At 47.6% G+C, this 17962-nt stretch overlaps 1 protein-coding gene across 1 annotated transcript; it reads right to left on the bottom strand.

Moving 5' to 3' along the window:
• Positions 1-13763: 13763 nt before the first annotated feature.
• Positions 13764-17458, bottom strand: LOC125509827 (cell division cycle 20.2, cofactor of APC complex). The gene is made up of 6 exons (XM_048674850.2): positions 16992-17458; positions 16624-16890; positions 16256-16525; positions 15567-16157; positions 14695-15472; positions 13764-14610 (listed from the first exon to the last, which is right to left on the bottom strand). Exons 1-5 carry the CDS (start codon positions 17118-17120, stop codon positions 15326-15328), a joined length of 1404 nt encoding a protein of 467 aa, XP_048530807.1. The 5' UTR covers positions 17121-17458; the 3' UTR covers positions 13764-14610; positions 14695-15325.
• Positions 17459-17962: the final 504 nt, after the last annotated feature.

The following is a 17962-nucleotide window of genomic DNA, read 5'->3' as shown; positions in this document are numbered from 1 at the left end:
GCAACAATATCTTTTAAACTATAGACACATTTATGAGGCTTTTATATTTTTGGATTACTGGCACAGGGACTTTGGAACTAGACCAATTTTGGATACATCTCAAACATATTTAAATTTCGACGTTTCACATTTCATATGTGAAAAATCACATTTCACTAGAAAACCTATTTCAAGACTGTGAAACACGTTATTATAAAAATATGCAAATGTAATATATGTATTTTTTGTGAAATAAGCTAGTGAAAAATAAAAATGTAGGTTCTGAAAGTGAAAAGCAATCTGGATTGAAATGTCAACTTGTGAAACCGTTCATTTACAAATGTGAAATGGTTTTTTGTTAATAGTGAAATATGATCTTTCAAAAATGTGCAATTGAAGTACATATGATTTATCTAAAACAAGCCAGTGAAAAGTGAAACGTAAGTTTTGAAAATGAAAAACAATATAAAACTGGAATGTGAACTTGTGAAACCGATCGAAATCATTTTATTCGTAAGATTTCAGACGGGTGAAAAATGTTAAATGTGTTTCATGAATTTTAAACCATTTAAATTTCAGACGGGCAAAACCGTTGATTAAAAAAAATCCATCCTATCAAAGCATGCAGGACCTGAGAGGCTGAAGTCTTCTGTTTCTCAGACACATCCACACCCAAACGCTCATAGGAGAAAGAGAAAACGTACGTAGAGAAGTTCCATATGTTCTTTTTAAAACTAGGATAACCCCCGTCCTCTGCTCAGGAAAATGCATGCAGCCATATATATTATTAATAGAGCAAAATCCAGCAGCCGAACAACATCAACCCGGAAAAAAGCAAAAAACAAACCCTGAGGCCATATACCTCGCGATAGTAACTCCCCAAGATCGATAATCACTAACCCTATGATACAAGACACAACATAAACGAAAAATACACAACTCCTAAGCTACACTTTCAAGAAGGAATCACCGCACGTGCGCCGATGATGGCGAGTTCACCACAAGGTTGAACTTCGGATTCTTAACCCCAAAGCTAAGCTTCAATCCACCACCTTCAGCAAGGACATGACGGAGGCGCGCGACGACATAGCCCGATCAGAGATCTTGTGTTTCCACCGGAGTGCATAAGCTCGTAGTTGAAGTTGTCTGTATCATCCGCCTTTATCCGTCTACCGGCGCCTCGATAGCTGGATACCTCTGGAGGAGTCAACGGAAGACAAAGACGTCCCATACCGCATGTCTCCCGCTACTATCACACTACCTTCGATCCAACAACAATAGGCTAAACTTGAACCTCCACCAGAGCTGCCGTGCATCACCTGCTGGTAGCAGGCATGACTTGACGTCCTCCGTATAAGACGTCGTGCGTAGCATCCGCCGGTAGCACATCCACCGGTGGCTTCACCAGCAAAAGACAAATACCGCCCAACAACTCCGAGAGAGGCTCATGCGTCACCTGCCGAGCTGCATCGAACTCGGTCTATTGATGGAGGGGACGTCCCATACCGCCAGCAGCCTCAGAAGGTCGTCACCATCTGGAGATCCGGACTTCGAGTCGCTCACACGACTTCGGAGTCCGCCCCCGTTGAAGAAGAGGGGCCGCCGCCCCGATCCGGACGCTACATGGAGCACCCACCGTCGCACCAGCCTCTGTCGTCGCCCATACTACGGCAACCGGCCTCCTCTACCGATGTGCCAAAACGTTTTTTTCCAAAAAAAAGGTCGCCCTCCTCTAGCGACCAGGGGGTGATACCTTACGCACCACCATAACCTTCCTCCCTCCTCGTCCTGTCGCCGCTCGAGGGTGGTTCCCTCGGCCGGATTTCGAATTTGGAGCTGCAAGATCTGGTCCTATGGCAGGTGTCCCGTCCAAGCACGACGCGCGTGTCACTCACATCATCAGGTTTCTGTTTGTGGTAATCGTACGTCGACCCAAAATGGCCAGCACTCGGGCAAGCTGCTCATGTCAACATCGTATATTGTCTCTTTCTCTATCATCCGCTTTGATGGCCATGGTCTTGAAAGAATATATATATGCTCTTGTCGCTGGCAGTCGAAATCAACATCACACCGCTGTTGCGCGCGCATAGATGCATCCCATGCCACGTTTCTAAAAATTGCACTAAAATGAGCATGTAGGTTATACGGAAATATGCATCCATGCATGCATGCTTCAGTACAAAAAGGTGAGTTGGTGAGTGATACTACCTAGCTTTCTTTTTCCATAGTAGTATACTACACAAATTATGTACACTGAGTCACTGACCATTAATTGCGGCCTGTTTAAGTAGACTGCAAAGCGTGACGGCACCCTATAAGACGTCAATGTTAGATGGAGTAGAGGTAAGAATCAAGACGGACTCCTGTACCCAATGGCGGAGCTATGTGTATAGCTGAGGGGGCTATAGCTCCCCCCCACCCAGCCCAACTATATTTTATCATGAACTCAATTAACTATATTTCCTTTTGTAGCTTTCTGCGCTACATCCCGCCCTTGCAGATGACCGTGAGCCTTCTTCGTGTACTACACGATGGGACCATGATCTGCAGGGCAGTGGCCCCAGTAGGTGCTGGGACGTTGACTGCACTCGACCTCTTTGACAGGGTGAGCTATCATGTATGCATAAACATCCACATATGCATATACCATGTTTTGTAACTGAAAATTTCCTGTGATAGGTGATGATGGGCCTACTGCTAGTTTCCTCTACCTGCTCAATGACGGTGTCAGATCTGGTGGGTCGTACCCTGCACCAGTGCCACAAGTTCACCGACGGTACCTGCGGTCTCTACTTGGCAGCCGGCATGCTGACTCTCTTCGCAGTGGCCACCAGCGTCCCGGTGGTGTACTACAGTCATGCACTGGCAGTGTATGATGCCAGGCCCAGAAGCAGCTCCACCTCTAGGTACAGTTTAATCCTTTCAGTGTATGCTTGGCATGCAATTTTGAAAAAAAAGAAGCATCCCATGCCACGTTTCTAAAAATTGCACTAAAGCGAGCATGTAGGCTATACGGAAATATGCATCCATGCATGCATGCTTCAGTACGAAAAGGTGAGTTGGTGAGTCATACTACCTAGCTTTCTTTTTTCATAGTAGTATACTACACAAATTATGTACACTGAGTCACTGACCATTAATTGCGGCATGTTTAAGTAGACCGCAAAGCGTGACGGCACCCTATAAGACGTCAATGTTAGATGGAGTAGAGGTAAGAATCAAGATAGACTCCTATACCCAATGGCGGAGCTATGTGTATAGCTGAGGGGGCTATAGCCCCCCCCCCCCACCCAGCCCAACTATATTTTATCATGAACTCAATTAACTATATTTCCTTTTGTAGCTTTCTGCGCTACGTCCTGCCCTTGCAGATGACCATGAGCCTTCTTCGTGTAGTACACGGTGGGGCAATGATTTGCAGGGCAGTGGCCCCAGCAGGTGCTGGGACGTTGACTGCACTCGACCTCTTTGACACGGTGAGCTATCATGTATGCATAAACATCCACATATGCACATACCATGTTTTGTAACTGAAAATTTCCTGTCACAGGTGATGATGGGCCTACGGCTAGTTTCCTCTGCCTGCTGGTTGACGGTGTCAGACCTGGTGGGTCGTTCCCTGCACCAGTGCCACAAGTTCACAGACGGTACGTGCGATCTCTACTTGGCAGCCGGCGCGCTGGCTCTCTTCGCAGTGGCCACCAGCGTCCCGGTGGTGTACTACAGTCCTGCACCAGCAGTATATGCAGCCCAGGCCCAGCAGTTGCTCCACCACTACTAGGTATAGTTTAATCCTTTCAGTGTATGTTTGGCATGCAAATTATTTTTTAAAAAAAGAAGCATCCCATGCCACGTTTCTAAAAAATTGCACCAAAACGAGCATGTAGGCTATACGGAAATATGCATCCATGCATGCATGCTTCAGTACGAAAAGGTGAGTTGGTGAGTCATATTACCTAGCTTTCTTTTTTCATAGTAGTATACTACACAATTTATGTACACTGAGTCACTGACCATTAGTTGCGGCCTGTTTAAGTAGACCGCAAAGCGTGACGGCACCCTATAAGACGTCAATGTTAAATGGAGTAGAGGTAAGAATCAAGACGGACTCCTGTACCCAATGGCAGAGCTATGTGTATAGCTGAGGGGGCTATACCCCCCCCCCCACACCCAGCCCAACTATATTTTATCATGAACTCAATTAACTATATTTCCTTTTGTAGCTTTCTGCGCTACGTCCTGCCCTTGCAGATGACCGTGAGCCTTCTTCGTGTAGTACACGATGGGGCCATGATCTGCAGGGCATGGCCCCAGCAGGTGCTGGGACGTTGACTGCACTCGGCCTCTTTGACACGGTGAGCTATCACGTATGCATAAACATCCACATATGCACATACCATGTTTTGTAACTGAAAATTTCCTGTCACAGGTGATGATGGGCCTACTGCTAGTTTACTTTGCCTGCTCGTTGACGGTGTCAGACCTGGTGGGCCGTTCCCTGCACCAGTGTCACAAGTTCGCCGATGGTACCTGCAGTCTCTACTTGGCAGCCGGCGTGCTGGCTCTCTTCACGGTGGCCACCAGCGTCCCGGTGGTGTACTATAGTCCTGCACCGGCAGTGTATGCTGCCCAGGCCCAGCAGCAGCTCCACCACTACTAGGTACAGTTTAATCCTTCCAGTGTAGGTTTGGCATGCAATTTTGAAAAAAAAGGAAGCATCCCATGTGTAAAAATGGTTTGACCTTGCATTTTGTTGCTTACTGCTACCTCTGTACCATAATATAAGACGTTTTTGTAGTTCAAATTGAACTAAAAAATGTCTTATATTTCTAGTAAATGTACATGTCAGCTGCCATATAATTTGCTTTGGCCTGTATTTAGTGCTTTTATGATTTCCTGTTTTGATGTTACAATTTTGTTAGTTCATAGATGTTGCTTGTTTGTTCTTAGAAAATATTCAAAATTGACTCTGTTGTCTCTGCAGTTCAAAACGTTTTGTATCAAGCTTCTAGGTTTTGTCACAGATAGTAATGCTTTGCTCATGTAGTTGTTGCATGTTCAACTTGTGTCCAAGAAACTTGACCTCCTGTTCCAGTTTATACTATTAATTAGTAATTCAAACAGATCATTATAGTTCTTTAGAAGTGGGCTTTTGTGTCCAACCGCCCTGAATTTGTAGAGAGGTCAGCCGAATAATTTTGGTTACTCTGATCTCACAAGCATAATGATTAATTTTTGTATATATAGATACTCCGACAGCAGGTATAAAAAAAGCCACTCCTACAGCGAAAATCAGTTTCTGAGCCCGGGCTCAGATGATCCCAAAATCTACACCACCGATTTATTAGTTTTAATCTTGTTACATGCATTAGTAGAGTTTTTTACCGTGTCATGCATGCATGTTTAATTAAGAAGTTGCATGCTAGCTGGTTTGTTAGCTAGTTGAGTCCTTGCTTGTACGTGTGTACGCCGATTGATGGATGTGTACACGTGGATTGAGTCGATGCATGTAAATAGGATCATTAGCCAGAAGTGTTCGAGTTTACGTTGCGGCTATTAGTACGTGAGTTAGTTGAGCCACGATGCACTATCGTGGGATGGCACGAATATGGTGGGTCGTGGCATAGAGTTCGGCCGGTTTAACTCGTCAAGTTTGCAGTAATCAAAAGATAAATAAGAGAAGAAAACCAGAAAAGAGGATGGCAGTTGCGCCTCGCAAAATCCCGTGTGTTCATCTTCCTCCCTCTCTCATCTGTCTCCACCGTGCTCGCGTGTGTTTCCGGCCTGTGATCCAACACGTCACATGTGGATCCGTGCCATCCAGTGTATTTCACTGTCGTATTCGCATTTTCCCACTGAACCGCTGTAGCGTAATCATTGCAACGGCGCGTTACAGTAGCGAGGCGGAACAAGCAGCAGGCTGACGGATCGGCGTGTTATTAGAGCCAGGCTGAGTCATCGACTCCACCGGTCTCCAAACGGCGCGTAGACGGGCTGGCTTTAAATGCACCCACCCATCATCTCGCCTTCCACTTCCATCCAGACGCACTCAAACAGAAGAATCTCCATTTCATACGTAGCAGTGACCATTGCTCTAGCCCTCCAAATCTAATGAGAATCCCTATTCCAAATGCACATAGTTATTTTTTCATTGCCCCGGCAATCACCTCTTGCTGAAAATGAGACCAAACTGAGTTTCAACAAACTGCAATTTATTCAGATAAAAAAATGGCACATCGATCATGTCCTACCAAATATTTTAATTTGACACTTAAGTTACAGTATGCCAAATGCATGTCACAAATTATTAAGAAACAAACCTGTTTACAGTCTGTGACGTGTCTCTCCAAACTGAGGAACAAGCGTGGAGCAAAGCTCACAAAAACACACCAGAAAATCCTCGGAACTACAGATTATCAAAATTCAGTTTTCACTAGTAAGATGCCCGTGAGTTGCACGGCTAACCAAAATGCATTGATCTAGAGTAGTTTATTTCACAACTTATGTGGTGGTCATCTCATGTGTAACAAATATCAATATGTTTCTTTGGATATATTCATTCTGCTTTTGAGCTCGCAAGCATTCGGGTGAAGAGTAAATGCAGACAGAATAGCAAACATAACAAACCTATTCTTGCAAACAAACACGTTCCAGTGTTCAAGCTGCATGCAAAACTTCATGAAGAAAAAACACTTGTGGTGCTTTGCCAAAAAATAGTTTTTAACGATTTGTTTATTTTTCTAGTCCAACATTAATGTTATTTTTTCATGAAATGTTGCACAAATAGTTCTACATGTTTGTTTCCAAAAGATTTCTTTAAATTTTATTGATATTATTTGAGCTCAAGAGCCAAGTTCATGTCCCATCTTCCTTCTGGCATTTCTTATGCAACAATCGAGTAAAAAAAGGACGAACCTATAATTAGAGCCTTGCCGTGCCGAGCTGAGTCGGGCCGAGTAACTACAAAATAGGCATTTCTTCCATATGTTACCATTACATATCTGCAACTGCAGAAGAAGATTTTCTTCTTCATCAATACCCATACATTGGTCCTTGTCAGATCAGAAGGCGAAGGGTAGTGCATCTCACCTCCCCACACTCTGTTCCATCTATGAGAGTGTGATCAACATGGATTGCGTCGCCGGGAAGGGGGAAATAATAGTAGGTGGCGGCTGCGCCGCCGAGGATGAGCAGGGCATAACCATCGACGTACTTGTGGGGGTTGGTGTTGGAGGAGACAGGGGAGGACACAGACGTTGTGGTCGCAGTTGGGGCTGGTGAAGCAAGAATACAGGGGAGGCAGTGAAACGTTGGGGCTCCAACGACTCCGGCAGTGAAATGTTGGGGCTGTGGCTCGTTTCCAGCCCAGTATTTTTTTAATGTAGCAGCGAAATGTATAGGCTACAAGAGCAGCCCAAGCCCAATACGAAGCTATCCTTATTTGGTGACCTAGACGAGCAGCATGTACTTACTGACCCACGCGATGCATCCATCCCCCCGCCGCCACACACAGCCGTCGCTCGCACCTCCCTCCCTCTTACATTCTCTTCTTGTTCCCAACGCATCCATAATCCGTCCCCGCCGCACGCACACAGACATGCTTTCGTCGCCGAGCGCACACACGCACGCAGATGCTCACGCGTTGCCCACCCATGTTCTTCTCTGCTTGTGTTGCGTCCTCACCAACGTCGGCAGGTGCGTGCCCTCCGCCTCAATGCCGCACCGCCACTTGCTCTGGCATGCACCGGCCGGTCACGGCCACACGGGCACGCCCTGGTGGCCGGCGATGACCACCATGACTCACAGCACATCCACAACATGCACCTCCCTTGTCCATCCACTCACGAGCCGCTCGGGCTAAACAGAGCCAGTGCGGAATGAGCCGAGCCACCCATATGCAGCTCGTTGGCATCACCCAGCCGAGCCGAGCTGGCTGCTTCCGAGCGAGCTAACATGGCTCTGTCTGAATTCGGCTTGGCTCATGACCAGTCCTAATCGGTAGCATACTTACCCAGGTTGAAGTCAGGGAGACAGGGAAGGGGGTGGTGGAGACGACGAGGAGGGGTTTGTGGTAGTGGTCGGCAATGGAACCTGGGGGCGAACGACCGACGTTACCGACCTGTCCAGATCCTTCTTTCTTTCCTGAGATGGCGCTAGATGAGGTGGGGTAGAGATGGGCTAAACACTGAACTGGAGTGGCAGGGGGTTATTTGTAAAATTGCCATAGTTTGTCTCAGATGCGTTGGATGCAAATCGGATGGCTGTAGATGAAAGATGGCAGGCACACCATCATCACCAACTCAGATTTTTATAGGAGTAGAGATGTTTCAGCAACACCCATCCACCTAGTGCAAGTGGTCTGACGATGTCCTTCCATGCCACAATTCTTGCACTTCCCAGGCCTCCGCGGTTTTTTGGGTGCATCCCCTCTTCCAGGACACATAGTCCGCTTATCGCCCTCTCGACTACATATGTTGCAGAATCTTGTACGCTTGCTCAGCCCCTCATATGGTGCCTTCTCCCTGCAGTTTGTCGGTCTCCCGACCCCTCTCTGCTTCTCTGGTACTGTTAGCCCATGCAGAGCATTCACACTAACAGAGTTCGCAGTGCTAATGCATTTTTCGGCAATTTCATTGCTTGCCAACACAAGCAATCTCTCCGTTCCCAGGTAATGTACAAGGAACTAAGCCGGCCGTGCGGTCTTCAAAAACCAGACCATCCCTCCTCTCGACGAAAGGTGCTCCACTCACCATTAAAGTGGTCTCCCATTTTTTAAGACGCCCCCGCGTCGACCCCCGCTCGGGCGACTCGGGTGGCTCCCCAACCCTAGCTGCCGCCAGGGCCTAGCCAATCTTCCTCCCTTACTCCCGCCGCCGCCGGAGGACGCCGCCGGCTTGCGCCCGGAGGCCGACGGCGCTGGCGGGGGCTCTTCCTCCCTCCCGCGTCCCAGGAGTGGCAGAGCCCCAACATGCGTGGAGTGCGGCCGATCTAGAAGCGACCAGGGGGTGATACCTTACGCACCACCGTAACCTTCCTCCCTCCTCGTCCTGTCGCCGCTCGAGGGTGGTTCCCTCGGCCGGATTTCGAATTTGGAGCTGCAAGATTTGGTCCTATGGCAGGTGTCCCGTCCAAGCACGACGCGCATGTCACTCACATCATCAGGTTTCCGTTTGTGGTAATCGTACGTCGACCCAAAATGGCCAGCACTCGAGCAAGCTGCTCATGTCGACATCGTCTATTGTCTCTTTCTCTATCACCCGCTTTGATGGCCATGGTCTCGAAAGAATATATATATGCGCTTCCCGCTGGCAGTCGAAATCAACATCACACCGCTGTTGGGCGCGCATAGATGCATCCCGTGCCACGTTTCTAAAAATTACACTAAAATGAGCATGTAGGTTATACGGAAATATGCATCCATGCATGCATGCTTCAGTACAAAAAGGTGAGTTGGTGAGTGATACTACCTAGCTTTCTTTTTCCATAGTAGTATACTACACAAATTATGTACACTGAGTCACTGACCATTAATTGCGGCCTATTTAAGTAGACCGCAAAGCGTGACGACACCCTATAAGACGTCAATGTTAGATGGAGTAAAGGTAAGAATCAAGACGGACTCCTGTACCCAATGGCGGAGCTATGTGTATAGCTGAGGGGGCTATAGCTCCCCCCCCCACCCAGCCCAGCTATATTTTATCATGAACTCAATTAACTATATTTCCTTTTGTATTTTTCTGCGCTACGTCCTGCCCTTGCAGATGACCGTGAGCCTTCTTCGTGTAGTACACGATGGGACCATGATCTGCAGGGCAGTGGCCCCAGTAGGTGCTGGGACGTTGACTGCACTCGACCTCTTTGACAGGGTGAGCTATCACGTATGCATAAACATCCACATATGCACATACCATGTTTTGTAACTGAAAATTTCCTGTCACAGGTGATGATGGGCCTACTGCTAGTTTCCTCTGCCTGCTCGTTGACGGTGTCACATCTGGTGGGTCGTACCCTGCACCAGTGCCACAAGTTCGCCGACGGTACCTGCGGTCTCTACTTGGCAGCCGGCATGCTGACTCTCTTCGCGGTGGGCACCAGCGTCCCGGTGGTGTACTACAGTCCTGCACCGGCAGTGTATGATGCGAGGCCCAGAAGCAGCTCCACCACTACTAGGTACAGTTTAATCCTTTCAGTGTATGCTTGGCATGCAATTTTAAAAAAAAAGAAGCATCCCATGCCACGTTTCTAAAAATTACACTAAAACGAGCATTTAGGCTATACGGAAATATGCATCCATGCATGCATGCTTCAGTACGAAAAGGTGAGTTGGTGAGTCATACTACCTAGCTTTCTTTTTTCATAGTAGTATACTACACAAATTATGTATACTGAGTCACACCATTAATTGTGGCATGTCTAAGTAGACCACAAAGCGTGACGGCACCCTATAAGACGTCAATGTTAGATGGAGTAGAGGTAAGAATCAAGACGGACTCCTGTACCCAATGGCGGAGCTATGTGTATAGCTGAGGGTGCTATAGCCCCTCCCCCCACCCAGCCCAACTATATTTTATCATGAACTCAATTAACTATATTTCCTTTTGTAGCTTTCTGCGCTACGTCCTGCCCTTGCAGATGACCGTGAGCCTTCTTCGTGTAGTACACGATGGGGCAATGATTTGCAGGGCAGTGGCCCCAGCAGGTGCTAGGACGTTGACTGCACTCGGCCTCTTTGACACGGTGAGATATCACGTATGCATAAACATCCACATATGCACATACCATGTTTTGTAACTGAAAATTTCCTGTCATAGGTGATGATGGGCCTACGGTTAGTTTCCTCTGCTGTTGGTTGACGGTGTCAGACCTGGTGGGTCGTTCCCTGCACCAGTGCCACAAGTTCGCAGATGGTACGTGCGATCTCTACTTGGCAGCCAGCGTGCTGGCTCTCTTCGCGGTGGCCACCAGCGTCCCGGTGGTGTACTACAGTCCTGCACCAGCAGTATATGCAGCCCAGGCCCAGCAGTTGCTCCACCACTACTAGGTATAGTTTAATCCTTTCAGTGTATGTTTGGCATGCAATTTTGAAAAAAAAGGAAGCATCCCATGCCACGTTTCTAAAAATTGCACTAAAACGAGCATGTAGGTTATACGGAAATATGCATCCATGCATGCATGCTTCAGTATGAAAAGGTGAGTTGGTGAGTGATATTACCTAGCTTTATTTTTCCATAGTAGTATACTACACAATTTATGTACACTGAGTCACTGACCATTAGTTGCGGCCTGTTTAAGTAGACCGCAAAGCGTGACGGCACCCTATAAGACGTCAATGTTAGATGGAGTAGAGGTGAGAATCAAGACGGACTCCTGTACCCAATGGCAGAGCTATGTGTATAGCTGAGGGGGCTATACACCCCCACCCAGCCCAACTATATTTTATCATGAACTCAATTAACTATATTTCCTTTTGTAGCTTTCTGCGCTACGTCCTGCCCTTGCAGATGACCGTGAGCCTTCTTCGTGTAGTACACGATGGGGCCATGATCTGCAGGGCATGGCCCCAGCAGGTGCTGGGACGTTGACTGCACTCGGCCTCTTTAACACGGTGAGCTATCACGTATGCATAAACATCCACATATGCACATACCATGTTTTGTAACTGAAAATTTCCTGTCACAGGTGATGATGGGCCTACTGCTAGTTTCCTTTGCCTGCTCGTTGACGGTGTCAGACCTGGTGGGCCGTTCCCTGCACCAGTGTCACAAGTTCGCCGATGGTACCTGCAGTCTCTACTTGGCAGCCGGCGTGCTGGCTCTCTTCACGGTGGCCACCAGCGTCCCGGTGGTGTACTACAGTCCTGCACCGGCAGTGTATGCCGCCCAGGCCCAGCAGCAGCTCCACCACTACTTGGTACAGTTTAATCCTTTGAGTGTAGGTTTGGCATGCAATTTTGAAAAAAAAAGGAAGCATCCCATGTGTAAAAATGGTTTGACCTTGCATTTTGCTGCTTACTGCTACCTCTGTACCATAATATAAGACGTTTTTGTAGTTCAAATTGAACTAAGAAATGTCTTATATTTCTAGTAAATGTACATGTCAGCTGCCATATAATTTGCTTCGGCCTGTATTTAGTTCTTTTATGATTTCCTGTTTTGATGTTACAATTTTGTTAGTTCGTAGATGTTGCTGGTTTGTTCTTAGAAAATATTCAAAGTTGATTCTGTTGTCTCTGCAGTTCAAAATGTTTTGTATCAAGCTTCTAGGTTTTGTCACGGATAGTAATGCTTTGCTCATGTAGTTGTTGCATGTTCAACTTGTGTCCAAGAAACTTGACCTCCTGTTCCAGTTTATACTATTAATTAGTAATTCAAACAGATCATTATAGTTCTTTAGAAGTGGGCTTTTGTGTCCAACCGCCCTGAATTTGTAGAGAGGTCAGCTGAATAAATTTGGTTACTCTGATCTCACAAGCATAATGATTAATTTTTGTATATATAGATACTCCGACAGCAGGTATAAAAAAAAAGCCACTCCTACAGCAGGTATAAAAAAAAGCCACTCCTACAGCGAAAATCAGTTTCTGAGCCCGGGCTCAGATAATCCCGAAATCTACACCACCAATTTATTAGTTTTAATCTTGTTACATGCATTAGTAGAGTTTTTTACCGTGTCATGCATGCATGTTTAATTAAGAAGTTGCATGCTAGCTGGTTTGTTAGCTAGTTGAGTCCTTGCTTGTACGTGTGTACGCCGATTGATGGATGTGTACACGTGGATTGAGTCGATGCATGTAAATAGGATCATTAGCCAGAAGCGTTCGAGTTTACGTTGCGGCTATTAGTACGTGAATTAGCTGAGCCACGATGCACTATCGTGGGATGGCACGAATATGGTGGGTCGTGGCATAGAGTTCAGCCGGTTTAACTGGTCAAGTTTGCATGTAATCAAAAGATAAATAAGAGAAGAAAACCAGAAAAGAGGACGGCAGTTGCGCCTCGCAAAATCCCGTGTGTTCGTCTTCCTCCCTCTCTCGTCTGTCTCCACCGCGCTCGCGTGTGTTTCCGGCCTGTGATCCAACACGTCACATGTGGATCCGTGCCAGCCAGTGTATTTCACTATCGTATTCGCATTTTCCCACTGAATCGCTGTAGCGTAATCATTGCAATGGCACGTTACAATAGCGAGGCGAAACAGGCAGCAGGCTGACGGATCGGCGTGTTATTAGGCTGGTCATAGTGGGGAGTAACTTAGAATAGTAACATGCATACGTTACTACTCTATGTTACTACCCTTATAGCGGGAAGTGTTATATATGTAGTAACATACACATGTTCATTTATTGTTTTGTAGACTCATTTTGCATTGGAAAGCGCTATGTGATGGTAACAAGGTTACTCTATTTGCCTCTCTCCTCATTAACTACTTGCCACATCAACATTTTTGCTTATGTGGCATCTATGTTACTAACTATGTTACTCCCACTATGACCAGCCTTAGAGCCAGGCTGAGTCATCGACTCCACCTGTCTCCAAACGGCGCGTAGACGGGCTAGCTTTAAATGCACCCACCCATCATCTCGCCTTCCACTTCCATCCAGACGCACTCAAACAGAAGAATCCCCATTTCATACGTAGCAGTGACCATTGCTCTAGCCCTCCAAATCTAGTGAGAATCCCCATTTTAAATGCACATGGTTATTTTTTCATTGCCCCGGCAATCACCTCTTGCTGAAAATGAGACCAAACTGAGTTTCAGCAAACTGCAATTTATCCAGATAAAAAAAATGGCACATCGAACATGTCCTACCAAATTTTTAATTTGACACTTAAGTTACAGTGTGCCAAATGCATGCCACAAATTATTAAGAAACAAACCTATGTTTACAGTCTATGATGTGTCTCTCCAAACTGAGGAACAAGCATGGAGCAAAGCTCACAAAAACACACCAGAAAATCCTCGGAACTACAGATTATCAAAATTCAGTTTTCATGTTTCAGCAACACCCATCCGCCTAGTGCAAGTGGTCCGACGATGTCCTTCCATGCCACAATTCTTGCACTTCCTAGGCCTCCGCAGTTTTTTGGGTGCATCCCCTCTTTCAGGACACATAGTCCGCTTATCGCCCTCTCTACGACATATGTTGCAGAATCTTGTACGCTTGCTCAGCCCCTCATACGGTGCCTTCTCCCTGCAGTTTGTCGGTCTCCCGACCCCTCTCTGCTTCTCTGGTACTGTTAGCCCATGCAGAGCATTCACACTGACAGAGTTCCCAGTGCTAATGCATTTTTTAGCAATTTCGTTGCTTGCCAACACAAGCAATCTCTCCGTTCCCAGGTAATGTACCAGGAACTAAGCAGGCCATGCGGTCTTCAAAACCCAGACCATCCCTCCTCTCGGCGAAAGGTGCTCCACTCACCATTAAAGCATCCAAACCAACATAAGTGTGATCGAAAGCCTCTACATCCATGGCTTTCAAGTAAAAGGTGGAGTGCCTACACGTGAATGACAGGTTAACTGGATCATCTCTCTGGTACTGGACCAGATGTTGGGGTAGTATGTCCCTTGGTCGTTTGTCCACCGCTTCAATATAGGCTTAGCCGGGATTTCCTCAACATGAAGTATTTCCATCACCTGCGTCAGTGCAAAAACGTTTTAGTTTTCTTGGTCGCGAATACATTTTCTTTTTGAACGAACGGAGTTGATAAGTCAATTTACCCTTAGAACATGGCAGCACAACATCCCAGTGTGCTCGAACTGTCCACATTCACACGTACATTCTTCTTTGTCTTCACTTATGTTCACCTCGTACTCAACCCTGCTCCATTTCTCCATTTTACTGCATTGTTGTGCACTGTGACATACTTCCTCATCTTCTCTATTTCAGTGACATTGTAAGCCGCCGCTTCAGTTCAGTCCAAGCTCAGGCCTTATTACACTCTTTGTTGGGTCCTCCGCGTATTTGCGGATCGACTTCTCCATACCACTCATTCTAGAAGGGCATGGCGTCTGATCTGGTGGTGCGCTACCCAGCCATAACCTGCAGTTCACGACAACACCATTAGCAGTCTTCAATCTGTTGGCGATTTTCTCTGTTCTATATAACCAAAGTTAGACACAAAGACAGCACAACTCAGAATTGAAATGACAGGCATTTGTTAACGAGGTTCGGCAATGTGCCTACGTCCCCGGGAGCCGAATTTCGGCGGCTCCATCCGTATATTATCTTATCCACAGTTAGGCAGTACATCAGCGGTATATACCCAGGTATTCAGCCTGTTCTCTGTACACACAACGCAGCTGTCCATAGGACCATGTCCGGTTCAAGAGATTGTTCGCATTGTTCGTCTTATCGGATATGGGCGAAGCTGCTGTTGAACATGCCGGTGTGGGAAGCCTTGGGTGCAGGCTTGGCCACCTCAGGGGTGCCAAACACGTTCCAGAAGCGGAGGGTCTCGTCCGCAGAAGCCGACGCTACCGTGCAACCATCAGGACTCTGCAGTTTCACAGCATGAGAAGACGATCAAACAACGAACAGGCTAACATGTTGATAGTATCTGCAAAGAATTAAAATGGCGATGGGAATGTACCTGTGCCATGAAGAGAACGCGGGAGGTATGGCCAGTGAGCTCAGCCATCTTGACCATCGAAGGGTACTTCCACAATGTCAGCTGGTTCTGAGTGAACCCGTGTGAGCTCAGCAGCTCCCTCTCATTCTTGTTCCACAGAAGAGAGCACACCTGTGACCCGGTATCAACAGAGTTCAGGCATGCGCCGGTGTGCGTGTTCCAGAACTTGATGCACCGGTCGCTACCGCCGCCGCCGGTTGCCAGCAGGTTGCTCTGGAACGGGCACCATGCGAGCGCCTTCACAGCGGCCGTGTGGTCCTCGAGCCTGTGCAGCCACTGGTTGCGGCCAGCAGATGGCATGGAGGATGCCATCGACACATCCCAAATGTGCAAAAGGTTGTCGTTGCCACCGCTCGCCAGTTGCTGCCCTGAGCCAGACCACTTGAGCCCGCACACCTCCTGGCTGTGCCCCTGGTAAGTCTGCACGGCATGATCCCTGATCCTCACGTCGTTGTTCACGATCCTGCCGTCCATGCCGCCTGTCGTCAGGATGTTGTTGTTCCATGCCAGCGAGCCGACCCTTGACTCATGCACACCTTTCAGAGTTCTCAACTGCATACAGAGCCGAATGTAATTAAGCATCTCTGATCAAGCTCGTTAGGACATGAACAATATTTTGTAATCAAGCTCCACTGCAAGTGTATACTAACCAGGCGGCTGGAGCTGGTGTCCCAGAGCTGGATGTCAGACGAGTTGAGCCCAATAGCAAGATGGCGGCCATCAGGAGCCCAGCTGACGCTGGTGATGGGGCCGTTGTCCTCCTCGACTGTCACGAGCTCAGATGTGGATCCACTTGAGGCGTCCCACAGGTACATGGTGTCGCCCAGCGCAATGGACAACACGTTGCTGCTCCCCCAGTCCATTAGGTTGAGGTAGTAGTCGTCGACGAGGTCCGGTGCATCCAGAGTCCTCTCGGCAGACTGCAATTGTCAATCGACATCAGTAACCACCACCAAATCAAATGCTACTACATCTGTAGATACCATGTGCATCAGTGGAACCACGAGTATGCGCGTACCTGGGGAATGTAGCGCCTCTGCTTGGCCGGCTTGGCCTGGTGAGAAGAAACCGTGTCGGCAGCAAACACGTTCTCGGGTTCCGGCGGCTTGTTCCTGAAGGCGAGGATCCGCGTCCGGTTGTTGAGCAGCTTCTCGGCCAGAAGCCTCCGGTAGGCCTCCTTGGACGGGGATGCCGCTGCGTTCTCCTTGTCCTTCTTGCCTTCCGTGAGCAGGTAGTGCGCCACGTCCATGTCCATCGCCGACCGATCCGGGATGAACCTGTCTCCCTGCACGCACCAAAGGAAAAAAAATAAAACACCCGGTCAGGCGTTTCATCGAACACCTTACGCGCACACGCATCTGCGGGATCTCGGATCCAGGAACTTACGTAGCACTTGGCCGACGGGTTGCGCGTGCTCAGCGACGGCATGTAGGGGCGGGATCCGGCCTCCTGGAGCGGACGCTGCGCGGCGGCGCGGCTCTTGCCGGAAGAGATCGAGCGGGAGCCTGCATCCATGGTTAGAACAGAAGAAACAGAACAGGCAAGCAAATAACAGTAATCGCAACAAGATCAGGCGGCAGAAGTAAACGCGGATCAATAGATCGATCGGGCAAAAATTAGCACAAGAACGGGATGCTGTGATTGAACGAGCGGATTGGCGAGCAGAGACGGGGATCTTTCGGGAGCGAGAGGGATTCGTCTCCCCCGGATCGGCGAGGGAGGCGGCGGCGAGCACGAGAGGGGAGGCAGAGAGAGAGAGAGAAAGTCACAGATTGCTCGATGACTTGTGAGATTTAGGGATTTGATTGGGAGCGGTATTTGTAGGGGTCGACGACGCGGGGGCGCACGGCGGGCGGCCGCAAGCTCGCAACGGCTAGTTGCCAGGGAAGAGAGGGGGATTATTACCGCGTGATGATATGGGAAAGGAAAATTAATAATTGGAAAAAATAGAAATGTTTATTTATTTCCTTGAATAGTCATTCATTAAGGGTGCATTTGGTTTGGGAACCAAGTGGAATGGAATGTCATGGTTTCATTCCACTGGAATGGATCGGTTCCGTTCTTATGTTCAGTTCTTGTGTTTAGTTGGGGATATTTGATAGAATGGAATGGTTACATTTCAAGATTATCACATTCATTTCTAACGGGTTTAACAATTCTAACAGCATCATTACAAAAATAAATAACATGCCCATCAGTATTATCAACTAAGAGATCTTTAACTATTGCAATATTAGGTTCAACCTTAATTTGTTCATACGGTTTAGGTGTTCTAATATTATTTTTATTAACCACAGTTGTAGATTAAGCATGTTCCTCAAATCTAATAAGAAAATGAGATTTCTCAATACAAGTAG

The sequence above is a fragment of the Triticum urartu genome, chromosome 5A, assembly GCF_056163025.1.
Source record: "Triticum urartu cultivar PI428250 chromosome 5A, HENAU_Tu73, whole genome shotgun sequence".
In the NCBI taxonomy this organism is placed as follows: domain Eukaryota; kingdom Viridiplantae; phylum Streptophyta; class Magnoliopsida; order Poales; family Poaceae; genus Triticum; species Triticum urartu.
This window is presented reverse-complemented; position numbering and strand designations above follow the sequence as displayed.